Genomic DNA, 21395 nt, shown 5'->3' on the forward strand with positions numbered 1-21395 from the left:
GGTGCCATATTTGGGCCGCCTGACTCTGCCGGCACACCTTCGAGCCCCGCAGGTTCAGTGGAAAGAGACTCCATCGGTTCCGCACCTCGGGCGCCACAGGCTCCTCTTGGATCCATGCCTGGATCCGAATCGGCACCGGTTGTACCTCTCCAGCTGAAGGGCTAGAACTGGATGAAGATTAGAAGGGGCAGCAGGATCCCTTAAAAATCCCGCTCTATAATGAGGAAATGGACTGGTATGAGGATCTGGGTGATACCAACGGTTTGGACATTTCCCAGAGCCTGGCATGCTTTCTCCCCCCTAACCTGGCTACGGAGGAGGGGGCTTCATTTGCAATGGTGGTGCGTAGGTCTTGGACCTGCAGCTTGCTACAGTGGTGGTCAAGACTAATGTCTTGACAGAGCTCCTGCAGCCTGGTGTCTCCACCTCAGAACCCTTGCTTCCATTTACCAAGACCTTGACAGACGTTCTACTGGGCACCTGGTCCAAGCCCAGCCCAGGGGCTCCTGTGGACAGAACTATCGCCCGCCGCCATTGTCCTGCCTGCACTGGGCGACCCAGCTTCCTCTCTACTCACCCCATCCCAGAGAGCTTGCTGGTCCAAGCCTCTACTTCCTGTGGCACATTCCCTTTCGCACCTCCGAACATGGAATCCAAAATGCTGGACAGCTTTGGTAAAAAGATCTTCTCTTTTACCAGGCTAGCATTGCGGTCGGTAAACACTGCATGCCTCTTGGGCCGTTATTCCCATTTGCTATGGGAAATGGTTGCGCAAGGGCAGCCACAAGCCCTGGAGGAGACCCGGGCTGTCCTCTCCCAAGCTGTTGCAGATGGGAGAGATGCAGCAAAGTTTGCTATACGATGTGGCCTCTACATGACGTGATTTCCTCAATAGTGGGCATTAAAACCACACATGGCTGAGAATGTCTGGTTTCTCAGGGGATGTCCAAGCCAATCTTATGGACATGCCCTTTGATGTCTTTCGTCTCTTTGGAGACAGGGCGGATGCAGCGCTATAGCGATTCAAGGAGTCACGGGCTACGGTCAAATCCTTGGGCCTCTCTGTGTCATTCTGGCGTACATCTGCCCTACGCTCCTTTCGTGGCTACAGAAGGAACTTCAAACTTTACCTGCCCCACCCCAGCCAGAGGACCACGCAAGTTACACAACCTCTGCATGGCCGTGTTTTTCAGTTCACCCTGACACCATTGGTCGGGAGGCCAGAAGTCAGATCAGTGCACAACCCCTTCACCTCCGCCTCCAAACCTTCCTAGTCTGATTGTCCCAGATCATGGGTGTCCAGTTGGTGGAAGGATACACCATCACCTCCACCACTGGGGGTCTAATCACCTTGGACAGGTGGGTGTTGCAAATAGTCTGATGGGGCTACTCCTTTCCCTTCGAGACTTCCTCTCCATCCATGCCTCCAACTTACGATTGGCTGACTGAGGATCACCTTGCCCTACTTCGCGAGGAAGTCAAAACTGTCGTGGCCAAGGGAGCTCTAGGGAGGGTTCCTGGGCCAGAAATAGGCTGTGGTTGCTATTCCTGCTATTTTCTGGTTCCAAAGAAGGACAGAGGCCTTCATCCTATCATCAGTCTCATAGCCCTCAACTACTTCCTCAAAAAGGAGAAGTTCAAGATGCTAACACTTGCTCAGGTTCTGTCTGCCCAGGAGACTCGATGGTAGCATTGGACTTGCCGGACGCTTTTTTCCATATTCCAGTCCTGCCTGCCCATCGCCGCTACCTGCGGTTTACGGTTGGCCTCAAGAACTTTCAGTTTATTGTGCTTCCCTTTGGCTTACCAGTGCCCCTCGGGCGTTCACCTAGGTGATGGCTGCGGTCGCAGCACATCTGGGGAGATCAGTGGTTCCAGTCTTCCTTATCTCGATGACTGGATTTTGGATTCAAACACATCATAACCATGGCCCTCTGGGTCATGGCTGCAAACATCAGGTAAATCCTGATTCTACTTTGTGCCGCCAAGGACACCATCTTTTGTGCCGTACTCGACACCCTCATCCGTTGTGGTGCTAGGCCCACCTCTTTCACAAGGCAGAAATCTAGGACCCATAGCAGTGAAAAGCAGGGACCCATGCGGGCCAGTCTGAACCTAGGCACAGTACACAGAGCCTGGTTCATTGATCTTAGCATACGTGTGGGCTGATAGAGCACCTCCAGATCCTGAATATATCGCAGAGCCAAACCAACTTTTGTATTGTGCACATAACACAAGGCTTTGAATTGGATGCCCTTTGTGATCGTAAGCCAGTGGAGAGCATGGAAAAGATGCGAATACGAGGCGTATTTTGGTAGCCGAAATAAGTTGGGCGGCTTAATTCTGAACAAGCTTTAGTCATGGAATCGAAACCTTACCATCTGAAAGAGAGAAGTTGGTGATAGATTCCTTATCTTAGAATAATCCCGAGGCATCAGACTGGATCCGAAAGTTTTGCTTAGCAGTACCCCTGCATGTCGGTAGGTGGCGTTGTGAGGCTCTGCGTCCATCACTGGCGTCGTGAGCTCCGCGATGACGTAAAAGAAGGTACTGAAGCGCCACCCGTGCGTGCTGACGTCAGTTCTTTCTTCTTCCGCCCCGAAAGCGGATTGAGCACATACCTCATTTTTTTACTACCTTTTTGAGACTTTTTGTCTCCTTTTCTTGTCTCCTGGTGCACTAGGGATGCCAGGCTTTAAGTCTTGTGGGTCGTGCCGCCGTAACATGTCGGTGGCGGACCCCCACGATGTGTGCCTCTACTGCCTGAAGACAGACCATGACACCCAAGACTGTCGAGCCATGGCCTCAAAGGCCTTGCGGGAGTGGCGCCGGAAGTTGCTGGAGGTCCGGCACTCCTCTTACGGCTGCTCTGGGTCTAGGGGCCGTTCGCGGGACTGGAGCCGTCGCTCCGCGGGATTTAAGTCTTCGCCTTCACTTTCCGGTAAGCGACACCATAAAAAAAAGTCGAAGAAGCGTGTTCGCTCTCTGACGTCCCCCCGTCGCTCCCCGGAGGCGGACGAGGGGGACAGGGGCTCAGCCCCTGCGGTTACTCTGGAGCCGGGGAGTCCCGTGGCCACCCGCTATACCCGGGTCAGTCGGCGACTCCCGAACAGATGCAAGACTTTCTTGCTGCCATGGACCGCCTTTTTAGGCCCGGGCTCCCGCCGGCACGCCTGCGGTCCCGTGTCCAGGTCCTGTTGGCCCGGCAGCTCCGCCACTGGTGCCAGCCCCGGCACCACAGGATCCTGCGCCTCCGGCCCCAGCGCCACAAGGTGAAGCGCCGCTGGCTCCAACCCCAGCACGCCATTGGTTCTGGCCCCGGTGCCGTCCTTGGCTCAGGCCCCGGCGCCACCCTTGGCTCCGCCACAGGAGCCACACTGGGTGCCGTTTCTCCCACCCCTGCCCCAGTTCCTGGACCATTTCATTCCCCCACCCGGTGTCCATTTCGGCGCTGTTCCCGACGCCGCTTGCCCCTTCTCCGGCTCCAGCCCTGCCGCCGCAACCGGCTCCCTTTACTCCAGAGCCGGACGAGGACTGGGACGGCTCCGAGGACCCCATTGCCCGGCAGTGTGACTCCGAGCAGGATTGGGTGGATGACCTTCAGGATGCGGGCGAACTTGAAGTGTCATCTGTCCCGGGGTTTGCCTCTCCTCCACCTACTATGGAGGAGGGCGCTTCCTACACTGTGGTACTGCGTCGGGCAGCAGATGCTCTCCATCTCGACCTCCCTACGGTGGCCCTTAAAACCAACCTCCTTATGGAGGTGCTCCAGACGGCGTCTATGTCGTCTGAGCCGCTGCTCCCTTTCAATGGGGCCCTCACCGAAGTCCTCTTGGGCACTTGGTTGCGTCCGGTCACGGGGGCGCCGGTGGATAAAAACATTGCTAGGCATCAGCGCCTGGTGATCCCTCTTTCTTGACCAGTCGCCGCAGGCCTGAGAGCCTGGTCATTCAGGCCTCGACATCGCAGAGTGCTATTCCCATGGCTAAGCCAGATAAGGACTCTAAAAGGCTAGACTAATTTTGCAAGAGGTTGTTCTCCTCAGCCAGCTTGGGGTTGAGGTCGGTTAACACTGCCTGCTTGTTGGGCCGTTACTCCCACGTAGTGTGGGATTCTGTAACTCAGGTCTTGCCTCAGTGTTCTGAGGAGGTCAAGGCTGTCCTTTCCCAAGCAATTACGGGGGGGTAAGGATGCGGTGAAGTTTGCCATCCGGTGTGGGTTGGACACCCCTAATTCGTTGGGCAGGGCAATTTCTACCACTGTGCGTTGCGGCCCCACGCCTGGTGGCGTTCCACTGGGTTCTCACCCGATGTCCAGTGCTCGCTAATGGACATGCCCTTTGATGGCTCCCGTCTCTTTGGCGATAAGGCCGGCAATTCTCTGGAGCACTTTAAAGATTCTCGTGCTATGGCAAGGTCTTTCCACTAAGAACCCGGCCACGCCTTGGTTTCGTTCCTTTCGTGGCCAGGGCAGGGGCACCCAGTCACGCTCTTCCAGCAAGCCTGTGTAGAGCCAGCCTCAGCGCAGCTGCGGCTGTGGATTCCGCAGGGGTGGGTCTGGTAACCAGCGCGCGGGTCAGTCCGCTTACACCCCCGCTGCTTCCGCCTATAAGCCTTCCTAATCCGAGCTTCAGAGAGCACCCCACACTGGTGGGTGGCATGATACGCCACCACCTCCATCACTGGCGCAACATTACTTCAGACAAGTGGGTGCTGCAGATAATCAGCCTAGGTTACGCACGCCCCTTTCTGTCCTCCCCTCCGGCCTTGCCACATCGGTACCACGGCATGTCGGTGATCATTTGATTTTTCTCCGTCTGGAAGTCTCGGCCCTCCTGGCCAAGGGGGCCATTGAGCGCTTTCCCTGTCAGGAAGTAGGGAGTGGTTGTTATTCCCACTACTTTCTGGTCTCCAAGAAGGATAAGGGGGCCTGCGTTCCTTCTTGGACCTCCGGAACGTCAATCGCTTCCTCCGGAAGGAGAAGTTCAAGATGCTGACTCTGGCTCAGGTCCTGGCTGCCATGGACGCTGGAGACTGGATGGTGGCATTGGACTTGCAGGACGCTTATTTTCACATCCCCGTCCTGCCGGTCCACCGGCGCTACCTGCAGTTCATGGTAGGCCAGGAGCATTTTCAGTTTGCCATGCTCCCCTTCGTCCTTACCAGTGCCCTTTGGGTGTTCATGAAGGTGATGACGGTGGTCGCAGCTCATCTGCCAGTTCAGGGGTGTCAGTCTTCCCCTACCTCTATGACTTGCTATTGAAGGCGAGCTCGCCCCAGGCAGTCGTCACCCACCTCCAGACTACGGCCGACCTCATGCATTTGCTGGGGTTCTCCATCAATGTGGCAAAGTCGCACCTGACTCCCTCTCAGAAGCTCCCCTTCATCGGAGCGGTTCTGGATTCGATGCTGTTTCGGGTTTACCCCCACGAACAGCGAGTCTGGGATATTCAGGCTATGATTCCGATCTTTCGGCCTTTATCCCGGGTTTCGGTCAGGATGACCCTCCGGCTCCAAATGGCATATGCGGGCTCTGCAGTGGGACCTAAAGTTCCAATGGGAGCAACATCAGGGCAACCTGTCCGACCATGTTCTGATCTCGGAGGACACTGCATGACAGTTGCAGTGGTGGCTCACAAATCGCTATTGGGTCGGTGGCAGATCCCTCTCCCTTCCCCAACTGGAGCACACAGTGGTGACGGACGCGTCCCTCCTGGGATGTGGATGCCACTTGGGAGAGGCAGAGATCAGGGGCCTCTGGTCTCCGGCGGAGTCCCGGCTCCATATCAACCTTCTGGAGCTGCAGGCGATCCGGCTTGCACTAAAGGCATTCCTTCCCTCTGTCCGGGGAAGTGTAGTGCAGGTGTTCACGGACAACACCACCGCCATGTGGTATAATAATAATAGCCCACATTTGTAAAGCGCGAACCATCACCCGTTAGGGTCTCTAGGCGATGGGGGCCGTCGGGAAGATTAAGCAAGCTATTGCCCAGAGTCACATGGTGCTAGGCTAATCTGCCGCCGGCCCCGGGGATCGAACTGTGATCCCCAGATTCCAGAGTCAGTCACCCTGGCCGCGGCGCCACACCTCTTCCTTATTGCAACAAACAGGGCGGGGTGGGGTCGTGGACCCTTTGTCAAGAGGCTCTGCGCCTCTGGACATAGCTGGAACGCCAAGGCATTACCTTGGTGGTTCAATACCTGGCAGGATCTCTTAACTCCAGGGCGGACAAACTCAGCCGCCGTTGCTTGATGGATCACGAATGGCATCTGCACTCGGACGTGGCGCAATGTCTCTTTCAGCAGTGAGGAGAGCCTTGGCTAGATCTATTCGCCACTGAAGGGAACGCGCAATGTCTTGAGTTCTGCGCGTTGGAATTTCCAAGGCGGCACTCGCTCGGTGACGCTCTTTGTCACGAGTGGAGTTGAGGTCTGTTGTACGCCTTTCCGCCTATACCACTTCTGCCCAGAGTGCTGAAGAAGATCAGGCGCAACCGATCCCAAGTCATTCTTGTGGCTCCAAACTGGGCTCGAAGAGTCTGGTATCCCAAGCTACTCACTATGATTGTTGATTCAGTTGATTCCCCGATCAGTCTGCCTCTTCGGGAGGATCTTCTGTTGCAGCAGCAGGGGACGGTCCTTCACCCGAACCTGTCCAGCCACCATGTCCATGCGTGGAGATTGAGCGCCGACAGTTGAAACCTTTCGATCTTCCTCCCGAAGTCTGTGATGTCATTCTGGCTGCCAGGCGTTCCTCCACGAAAACGGTATACGCCTGCAGGTGAAACAAGTTTGTTGCATGGTGCACAGCAAAGTCTGTGGATCCCCTTCCTGTCCTCTTTCCGAAGTCCTTCACTTCCTTCTTTCTTTCTCCCTGCATGGCTCTGCTCTGGACACTATCAAAGGTTATCTTTCAGCTATCTCTGCCTGTCTACGGCTTCAAGATCAGCCTTCTCTTTTCAAGTCCCCGGTTGTTAACCGTTTCCTTAAAGGCATTACGCACACGTTTCCACCCATGCCCTTCATAATGCCTCAGTGGGATTTGAATCTTGTCTTGACTTTTCTGATGTGCGCTCCCTTCGAGCCCCTTCTTAACTGTCCCTTGCATCTTCTCACCTTAAAGACTGCTTTCCTGGTTGCTATCACCTCTGCCAGAAGAGTGAGTGAGCTCCAGGCTCTTTCTTCTAAACCTCCTTTCCTTTCAATTCATCCGGACAAGGTGGTTCTGAGGACCCGTCCTTCTTTCTTGTCAAAGGTTGTCATGCCCTTTAACATCGGGCAGACCATCACTTTGCCCACCTTCTTTCCGCATCCTTCCAGAGAGGAAGAGAGGCTCCACCGTCTGGACCCAAACCATGCGGTCGCATTCTTTCTGCAGTGTACACAGCAGTTCCGGGTGGATGATCAGCTCTTTGTCGGCTATGTGGGCGCCAAAAAAGGTCAGGTCGTGCACAAACGGATCATCTCCCCGTGGGCCATTCTGTGCATCAAAGCATGTTACTCCATGGCCAAGAAGGAGCCTCCTGTGGGACTGCATGCCCGTTCTACTAGGGCGACGGCAGCCACTACTACCTTGGGACGTGGCGTTTCCTTGTAGGACATTTATCAGGCAGCTACGTGGGCCTCGCTACACACATTTACCAAACACTACTTCCTTAACAGTCAGGTCCGGAGAGACGGCTTCTTTGGCCGTTCTGTTCTCCGTGACTTTCTGGTGTAATCTTGTTCGCAGGCCCACCACGGGGGTTGGTATTGCTGGGGTATCTATTCTAAGGTAAGGAATCTATCACTAACGTGTCTCTTTCAGATGCACAAGTTACTACTCGTTTAACGATATATCTGTAAGAGATGTTAGTTAGTGATAGATTCCGTACCGCCCCACCCATCCTCCCCGTTCTGCGAACTGATTACTAGGGTTAAGGTCATCCCTTTTGGAGCACTAGTTTTTTGCACCAATGGTCAGTATCTTGCATGGCTCTGCGTTCCTGGCGCAGAAAGTCGTGTACAGAACTGACTTCAGCGCGCATGGGTGGCGCCTAAGTACTCTCTGTGATGTCATCTCGGCGCTGACGATGCCAGTGACGGACGTGGAGCCGCAGGATGCCACCTACTGACGCGCAGGGGTACTGCTAAGCAAAACTTTCCGGATCCAGTCTGACGCCTGGGGATATTCTAAGGTAAGGAATCGATCACTAACTAATGTCTCTTACAGATATATCGTCACACAAATAGTAACTTGTGCTTTGAGAGGCCCAGGTGTTATTTCAGCCCTGACCTAGTGAGATGGTTTTGAGGGAAAAAATTTCTTCTCACTCACCCAGCCTTTGTTCAAAGCAATCTGTATCAGCCCATGGACAGTGCTGCGCAGGTCCTTGTATGATTCCTAATTATAAATATGATTTACGGTTTCATTCCGATAATCTCACTTTTTATACCTACCCCTTTGTCTGCTGATTGTATTAGAATATATATTGTTCGCCAGATCATTGATGGCAATCATTTCATCAAGTGCTGATTAAAATTCACATGTTTATTATTTTTAACTGATTGTCAAAACTGGGTACTACTTCATTCTCAAATGTTTTATAATCTCTTTTAACATTAGTGAAGTTGGCGGATAGAAGTTAGAAGGAGCAACTCAGAGACATTATGTATAGGTTCATAGTTTTTTTTCCCAGAAAAAATACTTCATTCTAGTTGTGCAGAAGAATTTGAATATTCCCAGTGTACTTTCATATCATTCACATGTTTATGTACCGTTGATAATCCATATCTAAGCAGATCGGTTTATGGTCTTGATTATTCATGTTAACTAGAGAGTGGGAGACGGGTGCTTTTGTGGTTAGAATTAGTACACCTGGATCTTGGCCTGGTATTGGTGTTGCATTTAGTGGTTTGGCTGACCTTGTTGTCCTTCACCCCACCCCTATACTGATCTTCCACTTTAGCTCTGATAAAAAAAGGCTAGGAGGATGGTGCTCTAATTGTACTAGAGCCAGCTGATTCTTATTCCACTGGTGGGAGATACCTAGAATTTGGGAATCTGAAAATTGAAATAGTATCTTCTACTTAGTCTTAATACCTCATCGGTTTCCCATTATCTGTACAAAATCATCTTTTGGGAGGAGGCAGGGCATAGTCTCAGAATTTTGATAGTATGATTGCATAGGAAGATATGTAGTGGACTAAGATGTATTGATCTTTCACATCATGTATGTTGGTTGATCAAATAACTAATGACCCGCTCATCACCAGAGGCCTTCATCCTCATCAGCAGCTTCCATTTCTGTCTGCTTGATTGTCAGTGGTCTTTCCACCATGTTGTATGTGTATTAGCACTGGGAGTGAGATTCAAGGCTGTGTCAGCATTGTCTCTGGGGTTTGTCATCATACACTTCCACCCTCAGCCTTCGGCACCCAGCTCTCTCTTAAGTGGCTGGCTGGTATGACCCCTTTCCTCCTGGTTAATGGTGCAAAAACACACCTGGGATGGAACGTCAAAGTTCTATCCATATTATGCTAGAAGCCAGCATTAATCACTGGATGGCACTATCCTCACCTTTGGTTCCCCGGTTGGATTGCTTAACCTTAAATGTTCTGTTCCCTCCGCATCCATACATGAGCACTGGCTGGACATCACTATATTTTCTGCTGTCTTTAGGGTGCACTTTGTCTGGGTGCACTTGTAAATGCTGCTGGACTAATCGAAATAACCATCTGGACCTACCCAGATCGACTGTGCAGGCAAGCCTGATAATTTGGTCGTTATTTACTCTCCTCTTACATAGCCTGATGCCCCCTTCCTTTGCTCAGTATACATCATTTTGTACAGGTCAATGCTTTGTGCCCTCTTCTCAGTGTCTTCATACATATTGCAGATAAGCCATTGGAATGTCTGCTTCTCGCATTATGCACATCATGGCCACTTAGTTGACTGTCTTATCTATTCTCCTCGTGCTTGTGATCTTCTATCACAAGTGGAATGCCTGCTCTTTAAGAAACAAGTTCTTTGCCACTCACAATCTTTTCCTTTAGGCTGAATCTCCAGTCCCTCAATTTCACTGAGACATAGTTTATCCCCTTCCACTCTGATATCCCTCCTGCCATCTCTGCCCCTGCTCATGTTTCTTGCATGCTCCTGAATCATCACCTAGTTTATTAGTCGCGTGAAAGGCCTCTTTTACCGCTATATCCTGATCCCTTCTGAATCCTCTCCTCTGTTACCCTTTTCCTCCTTTGTGTTACGCTTTTCCTCCTTTGTGTTATGCCTTTTTCCTATCCTCGACCTCTCTTATATTGTTTTTGGTCTCTTCTAACGTGTTTCTGTTGTGGCCTATGTGCCGCTGTCATTTTTGCCTCTTGCATTCTTAAACGTCTTCACTATCCTCACTCTCTCATCCCCGCTCAGGTCTCTTCTCTACTCTCTAATATTATGTCTTGCACCTTAGACTGTGCTTATCCAAGTGCCATTGGCACCTCTTCTCATAAGCCTCGACCTTTTTCGCTAACACCTGCCCTTTCCATTGCTTATATTGCCTGCTTCAAGGCCGATGCTGATAGTGAGTCTCAATGCTTGCTGCACTCCTCTTACGATTCTGGTTCTCCTTTATGCTAGGCAATTCTGTTTCCTACATCTTACGATTTTGGTTCTCCTTTATGCTAGGCAATTCTGTTTCCTACATCTTACGATTTTGGTTCTCTTTTATGCTAGGCAATTCTGTTTCCTACATCTTACGATTTTGGTTCTCTTTTATGCTAGGCAATTCTGTTTCCTACAGCTTACGATTTTGGTTCTCCTTTATGCTAGGCAATTCTGTTTCCTACATCTTACGATTTTGGTTCTCCTTTATGCTAGGCAATTCTGTTTCCTACATCTTACGATTTTGGTTCTCCTTTATGCTAGGCAATTCTGTTTCCTACAACTGAGCACCACGCTTTCTCGCCAACTCATCGCTGCTTTTTTCTACTTATCCAGCATCTCTCCTTGCCCTGTTGTCCATGAATCATCTTCCACTGTGGGACTCTGATCTTGTTACTTTATTCTTTCCAAAATTGACAAGCTCTTTTCCGCTGAAGAATTAGGCAGTCCTCATTTTTATTCTTACCATGTCCTGCTTGCCTGCAGTTCTTCCATGTTTACTCATTGACTTTTATTTTCTCAGTTTATAACTCTGCTAACTGTCTCCTCTTTCATTTATCTCCCAAGTCTGCTACCTCTTCTGTTGCTGCTTTTCGTTGACTATCGTTTCACCCTTTCTTCTGTTTAATTCTCTCTTTATCACTTTAAGATGCCTTTGCCTGCCCCTATATTTGTTCCGTTTTTATCTTATGTTCTTTACGTTCTGCCTCCCAATTAATTCTTGCTGCTGCTCTTCCCAGCCCGTGCAATCTGTTTTTTTACTGCTTTCTCTCCTTTGGTGGCTGAACACTGGAACTATTTCTCTTCCCATATGCTGCCTCCCTGTATCTAATATTCATTAGTTGTCACGCTGCTGCTTTGTCTCCACTGAGTTCTGAGCCACCATATTCTTGGAGTACTCTTTTCTTCCTGCATAGTTTCCAGGGTGACCTTTATTTGATGTGGTTTCACTGCATTGAGATATGAAACCGTGGGCACTACCTGTCTTGTTGCTAATGTATACGTTTATGTATGTAACGTTTTGATAAGATGATTCCACAGCTCTCTTGTGGAGAGGGCAATTCAAATAGAGTTAATTACAAACTAGTCTGCGTTTTTTGTATTCTGTTATGTCCATATTTATGTACATTATGAATGATTTGCCATTTTATAAAGTTGAGTGTTTTGGTGATCATTGTTTAAGATGATCTTAAATTTGGCTTCCTTTTGCTATTGATTTTGCGCTTAAATATGAGTGCCCTTAAATCAACAACGTGTTCAATTGCAAGTTTGGTTTACTCGTTCTGTTTTTGTAAGATTTGTTTTATGCTTTTCTAGCTCCAACTGGCCCACCTTCAACCCTCCCCTTAAGCATTCAAACCCCTAGTGGCAGCTCCACACTTTCAAAGAAGAGACCTCCTCCCCCACCCCCAGGACACAAAAGAACCCTCTCCGACCCTCCAAGCCCGCTACCTCATGGTCCCCAGAGTAAGGACTCAGTTCCTTGGGGTGAGTTTTGAAACCTTAACCAAAGAAACTGTAAGGGTTGGTGTTTGTTTCTTCTCCTCTGGAAGTAATTTTTTTCTTATTTTTGGTGGTATTGCTGTGATTACAATTCCTTTAAATATATATATTTTGTTGTATTATGTTGTTTATATGTACCCTTTTACCAACAAACACAAGGCACCTGTACCATTTTCAGCCATGACCAAATTGTTTCCCACTAAAACATCATTGATTCATCATCATGCAGATGTTCACAAAACTGCTGCCTAATTTTGAAATATGCATTTTATGAGCAATAATCCTCTTAATTGCAGTGCTTCTTACTTATCAGTTTATATATTTTTGTTTATTAAATTATGAGAAGAATAAACTCAAGTTCAGATCATACAGTACAGAATGCAGAAGGTTTAATTTAGGAGCCATATGCTCCTATTAGGAGGAAATACAGTCAATATCTAGTAAAATGAGCATCAGCAATAGCACAAGAGGTGTTTTTTTTTTAACTTTCCTGTCCCACATGCAAAAAGGCTGCCAGAACTCTACATTACAGAGTAAATTTAAAGATGCCAGCAAATAAAATATTTAGCCCTGTTTTTAGGTCTTGCCTAGCAGCGTGCATGTGCTGCATAGGCAAAAGACCTTTTGGAATGGCTTCGGCTTTTCAGCCAAAAACGTGTACGCGTTCCATTGCCTTCAATGGCAATGCATGCACGTTTGGCGATTCCCTTGCAGGAGCGAGCACCTGGCGCCATATGGTATCAATTATCGCCCTTGCTGCTCGCTCCCGCAAGGGAATCTCGCAGGCCCCCTCCTCTCTCCCCTCCCCCTGCTGCCACGTGCACTTGTGCTTGTCCTGCTTGAGAAAGCTGTCTATCGCCTGAACTCACTCATCAAAAGATCCGGTCTGGTCACTGCAGGGCTGGTTTCTGAACCTCTGTGGTACGGCTTCCGGTCTCATTTTTTGGACGAGGGGCCGCATCACAGCGAAAATAACAAAACATTAAGTGTGTAAAGCGCACGCTCAGCCAGAAGGATATCTTGTCGCTCAATAACAGATGTTTATTGATACCCAACCTAATGGTACTCATTTTATCGACCTCAGCAGTATGAAAGGCTGAGTGGACAGACACAATGTATAAGGAAAACTGAATCTGCTTGTGTGCGTCAAGTCTGCGGTGGAAACCCTCAGCTGACAAGAATTTATACTCTCAGGGCAGTTCAGAATGAGCTCCACGTTCAGTCACAAACGCTCTCCCTGTAGCCCTCACCCAGAGGCCCACAGTGCCTCTGAGGCAGGACGCTTTACTAAATGATGCCACAAAGACTCGAGACGCTGCCTCATAGTGCTAGGACTTCCCACCATCCTGCATCCCACCAATCACATCACACCTCCAGCTGCCCAACAAATGTCTGAGAACAAATAATAGACCACTGAGAAGAAACAAGCATCCAGGTCTGCCTTAGAGCATGGTAAATCCGGCGAGGCTGCACAGCTGTCATCAAAGCACCACAACTTCTTTCAAATTTGATGAACATGCACCAGAAGACAACGAGAGCAGATCTGATCAATCATACACATCACAACACCTCCGCCCAGGCACGCACCGGCAACAGGGCCGTGCCAGCAAACCCTGCCTATTTTGATACAGCACCAGCAAACACAGACCTGCACTAATCACTAATCAGGAGCGGCCATTATTCCGGATATTGACCAAGCACCAGAATCAACCAGAACCTGCAAAATTTGGGGCATATAGTTCCATGGTGCTGTGGGTTTTCAAGTGTGTGCTAAAGGGTTGTGATGTCCAAGTAGGTCCCATTCCTTCACTTCGCCAGTTATCTTGTCAATCTACCAAGGGACTCAATACTTTGATGGAGTGACTAGCTAGGCTTTGTAAGGCTTCTACCTTTGGAAACCATGCTCCCATGGACCTTATAGGCCACTTGTACAATTATTTGACAATTTTTGTTCACTGTTCAAAGGATTCTATTTCCATAACAAACTATATTACAATTAGCAGCTTAACCCGCGAGACCTCTACTGTGAAGCAGGATTACACATGCCTGTCCTCCAGAATCTTCCAAATATCACAGAAATGACTGAACAGGAGTTTCTGGGTCGCTATCTTTTTAACTGCTTTTCTACCACAGGATATATTATATTTAGATGCATCTTTATCCATCCTATATTTTAAAAGCTTTAACAGGTCACTTAAAAAATTATTTATTTTCTTCTTGTTGGTCAAATGTTTATAAAGAAGTTAAGGGCATGGCCTAGAGCCAGAGCTGCGAGAACCCAGATCCTCCAGTGCAGTCTTGCTTAGTGCTGATGAAAGCTACTTGCTCTCCTGGCTCCGACAGATGATAGAGTTGTAAAACAGGCCTGTAGTGGAGCATTTACTCCCTTCCACCGAGCACAGTTGCAAAGATGAGGAGAAAAAAGCAGTGCATATCGTGCGGCAGAGGAAAAGGGCTACGATGCATCTATGAGGTCACAGGAGAGGGGAGAGTGGTAGCTATAGGAGAGCTTTCTTTGTCATTCCTGAAGTTGATAGCTTCCTTTTCATTTGCCTATGTATTCCTACCTCTCTTCTACCCCTCTTCCTCTACTCTACCCCTCTACCTCTACTCTACCCCCTTCCATCCCTCTTCTAACCTTCTACCCCTCTTCTATCCCTCTTCTAACCCTCTACCCCTCTTCAAGCCAGCGACCCCTCTACTCCTCTACCCCTTTACTACCCCTCTACCCCCCTCTACTACCCTTCTAACCCTCTTCTACCATTCTACTCCTCTACTCACCCTCTACCCCTCTACTCACCCTCCACCCCTCTACTACCCCTCTACCCCTTTTCTACCCTTCTTCTACCCCCTCTACTACCCTTCTGACCCTCTTCTACCCCCTCTTCTACCCATCTTCCACCGTCTACCCCTCTTCTATCCCTCTACCCTACTACCCCTCTACCTCTCTACTACCCCTCTTCTACCCCTCTACAACCCTTCTACCCCTCTTCTACCCCTCTTCTACCCCTCTTCTACCCCTCTACTACCCCTCTACTTCCCTTCTACCCCTCTTCTACCCCTCTTCTATGCCTCTTCGACCCCTCCTCTACCCCTCTTCTGTCCCTCTTCTACCTCTCTACCACTCTACTACCCCTCTACCACTCTACTACCCCTTTACTACCCCTCTACTACCCCTCTATCCCTCTTCTACCCCATTACCCCTCTTTTATCCCTCTTCTACCCCTCTTCTCCCCTTCTCCCCTTCTACCCCTCTTCTACCCACTGTAACTAGCAAATGTATTTATTTATTTATTTGCGGGTTTGTATAGCGCTTGATTCAACTCCCGGAGGAGTATCTCTGCGCTTTAGCAGCCACAACGGTAAAATGTATAGTAATTTAGCTAGATTGGATGATTAGAGTTGGAACAGATGGGTTTTAAGTTGTTTCCTAAATTGTAGGTGTTCTGAGCATTGTCTGAGGGCTCTAGGGAGACTGTTCCAAAGAGAGGGTCCAGCCACAGACAGTGCCTTACCACCGTGTCTAGCCTTCTTAGTCCGAGGGACACATAGCAAATCCTGGTCACTGGACCTGAGGGAGCGTGTAGGAACGTAGGGGATTAATTTGTTTTTTAGGTATTCGGGCCCTGAACCGTTAAGGCATTTATGAATAATGCAGCAAGTTTTGAATTTGGTTCTCTGCTTTATGGGCAACCAATGAAGTTTTGCCAATAGAGGTTTGGAAGGGGTTCGGGTAGGGGCGTTAAGGACTAATCGAGCTGCAGTGTTTTGAACCACTTGGAGTTTTGCTAGAACGCCTTCATTAGCGGTCAGAAACAGGCCATTGCAGTAGTCTATGTGACTTAAAACAAGAGCCAGCACCAGTGTTTTTCTGACTGAGTCGGGAAGCAGAGGGAATACTTTCCGTAAGAGCCCAATTACGTGGAAGCATGAACCCACAACGTAGTTGCTATGCTGCTTTAATGAGAGTTCCTGATCTAGTCTGATTCCTAGATTTTTTACAACCTGCTTTGGCTCCGGGACTGGACCAAGATCTTGTGGCCACCAGTCCGGAGTCCATAGCAGTTTTGCTTCTCCAAACAACATGACTTCGGTCTTACCGACATTGCATTGAAGATAGTTGGTGGAAATCCAATGCGCCACAGCCTTCATACCCTGGGAAAAGGAGTTCTTGACCTCGGGGGTGAGATGTTTAAAAGGGAAGAGGAGCTGGGTATCGTCGGCGTAGGACACCGGAATAAAGCCATACGCTCTCATGATGCTGGCCAGGGGTGCCACATAGATATTAAAGAGGGTGGGGCTCAAACAAGAGCCCTGTGGCACCCCTTTTGAGATCTCAGTCTCTTCTGAATGATAGGCCCCCAAGGTCACACGTTGGGTCCGGTTAGATAGAAAACTCCTAAGCCAGGCTAGAGCCTTGTTATTCAAGCCAATGTTGGCCAGCCGAGTTGTCAGGATGTTGTGAGACACGGTGTCAAACGCCGCAGACAGGTCCAATAGTACCAGGATCACGGAGAAGCCCATGTCCTGATACATGTGTAGATCGTCTGCGACTGACATCAAGGTGGTTTCGGTACTGTGCTTGGGCCGGAAACCCGATTGAGAATAGTCCAATCCACCTGCCAACTCCACATAGTTAGATAGATGTCGATTGACCTATTTCTCAACAAGTTTGCCCAAGAATGGAAGAAGAGATATTGGCCTTAGATTGTTGAACTCTGTCCATGGGATAGCTGAGTTTTTCCTGATAGGCCTGACCGAGGCCCTTTTCCATTCCATGGGGACTTCTCCGTTGTGAAGGGAGAGATTCACAAGTTTTGAATCCCAGGGCCTAGAACATTGGCCAGCATAGGCATTAATCTTGCCGGAATGATGTCAGTTGGGCATCCACTTTTAATCTGGGGAATTAGGGATGTTACCTCCTCTAAAGAAATGGGTGGAAACCTGTCAAGGGGGTGGGTGGAGAAAGTTTCTGCAACTGTCTCTACCATTGACCTAGGAGATGATTTTTCTCCATCAAAGGATTGAGTAGAGTTGATAATTTTTTCATAAATTCAGTCTATTTTTTGAGTAAAAAATAGCGAAATGTCGTTGCAGAGTTGCTGCGATGCTAGCTCCGGACTTTCACAAGCCATAGGTTTCACGAAAGATTGCAGTATTTGATAAAGCACTCTAGGAGAGTTTCCCGCAGTCATAAGCTGGGATGCAATGTGGTTCTTTCGTGCAACACGAATGGCTTTGTGGTATGAGGAGAGAGAATGCCAGTAACCTTTTTTGTCCTCGGCCAATTTAGATATTATCCATTTCTTTTCGTGTTTTCTAGCTGCTTGTTTTAATGATCTAAGATGCTCTGAATACCAGACTTCTTGTTTTTGAGCTGGGCGAGTTTTGAAATGTTTTAGGGGAGCAATGATATTTACTGCTGTGGCAATTGCCCCTTCGAAATTATCCATAGCAGTCTCAATGTTCACAGTAGGGGTCAAAGTGGGTTCAACATATCTGTCTTTGAAAGATTCCTGAGTCATTTTGTGCCACTGTCTTCTCTTAGTAGGTAGGGAAATTTGACTAGTTGGCAAGGGGTTAGCTATGGGAGTGTAAAATTCAATAATAAAGTGGTCAGTCCACTCTACTTGGGAAGGGGGTAGACATTTAGTCAATGGAGAGTTGGTCAGGACCAGATCCATGGTGTGTCCTGCCTTATGTGTGGGGCCGCTATTAACTTGTTTCAATCCCAGTGAAGACAGATCTACTAATAGCGATTGTGCTTCCTTGCATTCTGCTCAGTCACTATGAACGTTAAAATCACCTAGAAGCAGGAAGTCTTCGTGTTCCTGTACATGTGGAGCCAGTGATTCTAAAAGTGAGATTGAAAAATTGGTATTTGGACCAGGGGGCCGATAGACTAGGGAACCTTTCTTGCACCCTTTGGGTGTGGTTTTAATTTAAAAAATCAGAAGTTCTAGCTCCGGGGTACATATTCCTTCAATTACCGAGATGTCTATTTCTTGCCTGTGCACAATTGCGATTCCCCCTCCTATCTTGACGGGCCGATCCTGTCTGACTATTTTGTACCCCGCTGGAATCCCAAGAGTTATAGCTGGGACCGAGTGGGGCTTTAGCCATGTTTCCGTCAGGAAACAAATGTCCGGTTTTTCAGAGGTGATGAGGTCACAGACCTCTGTGGAGTGTTTGGACAGGGATCTGATGTTACAGAGCAGATTCTTACTCCCCCAGGATATGGGCAAATCTTTCCTGTGGTTCTGGGTGGTCCAGCCGCCTGTCGGCTCCCCCTCGAGTGGCTGAGTTTGTTTCTCACTCGGTTTTCTGTCCTCAGGTGGTGTGCTAAACTGAGATTTACAGTGATTGCAAGAGAACGGGCCTTCCAAGTTGGTATCTGTCAACTTACTACATCTCCTCTGGAGGTAGTTTTGCATGCTTAGCAATGCCTGGGCTGTGTACGTTCTCCGAGTATTGGAATCGGAGATAGCCATAGTCCCTGGCCCCTGGCCCCGTCTTGTCGCGGACGGGCGCAGATGGGCTTGTCTTAGGCGAGTCTTCGGCGTGCTGAGGGCGTGCCTGCTGCGCTCGTCCGCTGCGCTCCCGCCCCGCCGGTCTTTTAAACTGCTAAGGGCCCCCCTAATTGGTGCAGGATGCACGGAGGAAGTAGCAGTCACTTCCGGTGTGCTCCTCGAATACTCTTCCCTCCACAACAAGCTGACAGAGTCAGTGGTGGACCGGGGAAGCGAGGGGTACAATTGTGATAAAATGCGGCGAATTAACAATTTAAAATGAGCACAATATCGAAAATTTAATCAGGTATTTTAAAAGCAGATTAAACGCAGCACGCCTCTCTTACTTGTTATCAGCTAGAGAGCTCGATCGTGGCAACAGTCTTTTGTAGTGCCGGGCCCCTAATTGGTGCAGGATGCACGGAGGAAGTAGCAGTCACTTCCGGTGTGCTCCTCGAATACTCTTCCCTCCACAACAAGCTGACAGAGTCAGTGGTGGACCGGGGAAGCGAGGGGAACAATTGTGATAAAATGCGGCAAATTAACAATTTAAAATGAGCACAATATCGAAAATGTAATCAGGTATTTTAAAAGCAGAATAAAACGCAGCACGCCTCTCTTACTTGTTATCAGCTAGAGAGCTCGATCGTGGCAACAGTCTTTTGTAGTGCCGGGCCCCTAATTGGTGCAGGATGCACGGAGAAAGTAGCAGTCACTTCCGGTGTGCTCCTTGAATACTCTTCCCTCCACAACAAGCTGACAGAGTCAGTGGTGGACCGGGGAAGCGAGGGGAACAATTGTGATAAAATGCGGCGAATTAACAATTTAAAATGAGCACAATATCGAAAATGTAATCCGGTATTTTAAAAGCAGAATAGAACGCAGCACGCCTCTCTTACTTGTTATCAGCAAATACACTGTGTCACTGCAGCATCACTCAGCGCCACCACAGCATCACTCAGCGCCACCACAGCATCACTCAGCGCCACCACAGCATCACTCAGCGCCACCACAGCATCACTCAGCGCCACCACAGCTTCACTCAGGGCCAGCACAGCATCACTCAGGGCCAGCACAGCATCACTCAGGGCCAGCGCAGCATCACTCAGGGCCAGCACAGCAACACTCAGTGCCACCACAGCAACACTCAGCGCCACCACAGCAACACTCAGCGCCACCACAGCAACACTCAGCGCCACCACAGCAACACTCAGCGCCACCACAGCAACACTCAGCGCCACCACAGCAAAACTCAGCGCCACCACAGCAACACGCCACCACAGCAACACTCAGCAACACCACAGCAACCCCACAGCATCACTACAGCATCACTCAGCAACACCACAGCAACACCACAGCATCACTCAGCAACACCACAGCATCACTCAGCAACACCAAAGCATCACTCACGGCCAACACAGCATCTCTCAACACCAACACAGCTTCACTCAGCACCACGACAGCATCACTCAGGGCCACAACAATATCACTCAGCGCCACCACAGCATCACTCAGCAACACCACAGCATCACTCAGCACCACCACAGCATCACTCAGCACCACCACAACATCACTCAACACCACATCAGTATCACTCAGCATTACCTTTGCAATAGTACACCACCATATCATTATCACTCAGCAAGACCTAAGTATCATTCAGCATCACCTCAGCATCGTCTCAGCACCACTCACCACCACCTCAACAACACTCAATACCACCTGAGCCTGCTTTCAGAATCTGCCATCTGTTGATTCTCCCCTAGCGTCTGGCAGATGCTAGTCTTATAATAAAGGTACCAGTTCACAACCTTCAACCTCCAATTGTTTATGCCCCCTCAAAAAAAAAACTTGAACAATCAACCATTGGAATAGGCAAAAGCAAGTTGCCAGCATTGCAAGAACAAATGAGGAAATGGCAAGCTTATTGCTGTCAAGAAATACATATGGTCTCCAAAATTAGAGAGTCTCCCAGGGACCAGAAAGGACTGGGTAATAAGAACTGTCTCAAAATATTTCCTTTCTGTGTATTAATCTTTCAGTTGGTGACCATGCGGCCTACACACTTCAATTGTTGTCACATTATAATCACCATTTTATGATTACCAATAGTACACCACACATAAATGTTATTCTTTGTAACTCTCAAAGTTTTATTTATATATTTTTTGTAAAAGATTTTTATAAAATATTTTTATAAAATAAAGAACATATTACATTGGTACACCTTATGGATACATCTATATTTATAAAAAGTGTGCTCTGTTACAATTTTAACCACTGTCTAACAAATCCAAATTACGGTATCTACTGCAGAGTCACACCACAATTTAAGAATCCTGGTGTAATCAAATTAAATGCATTATACAAACAAGTTATACACAGTAAAAAGTCCCATTGTCGACGCGTTTCGGTGCGTAGATATACATTTGTGGCACCTTCCTCAGGACAGACGTAATATTAAAACCAATGATTTAAGCTTCTTTTTGAATTTTAGATTTTAGGGTCCTTGTATTAATCTTTCAGGACTTCTTCGCTTTTCATTTAGCGTTCGCGTAAGTTCGTTCTCACCATCTACATTTCCTTTCAATGGCCTTTTCTTGGGGTTTCTAAATGGCCCCTTAGAGAGAACGTCTTAATATAGCAGAAGCCCTTTTCAATGTAAGGTCCGTTTCTATTCTGCAAATTACAGCGCCCGTAGCTTTTGTTAATATAGCCGACACCCAGGCTTTTCTTGCTCACACC

The 21395-nt window shown here is 48.6% G+C and overlaps 1 protein-coding gene across 3 annotated transcripts in view; it reads left to right on the forward strand.

Moving 5' to 3' along the window:
• The window catches only part of ASAP1 (ArfGAP with SH3 domain, ankyrin repeat and PH domain 1), a 2040747-nt gene that overhangs the window by 1655086 nt on the left and 364266 nt on the right, over window positions 1-21395 (forward strand). For 2 of the 3 annotated variants that reach the window (XM_078686749.1, XM_078686750.1), the window contains one exon: window positions 11956-12126. The exons of the other annotated variant lie outside the window; for it this stretch is intronic. In XM_078686749.1, the coding sequence (XP_078542875.1) occupies window positions 11956-12126 (171 nt within the window). The remainder of the gene's footprint in view (window positions 1-11955; window positions 12127-21395) is intronic. 3 annotated transcript variants of the gene reach the window in all.

This window comes from Lissotriton helveticus, chromosome 4_1, assembly GCF_964261635.1.
Source record: "Lissotriton helveticus chromosome 4_1, aLisHel1.1, whole genome shotgun sequence".
Classification (NCBI taxonomy): domain Eukaryota; kingdom Metazoa; phylum Chordata; class Amphibia; order Caudata; family Salamandridae; genus Lissotriton; species Lissotriton helveticus.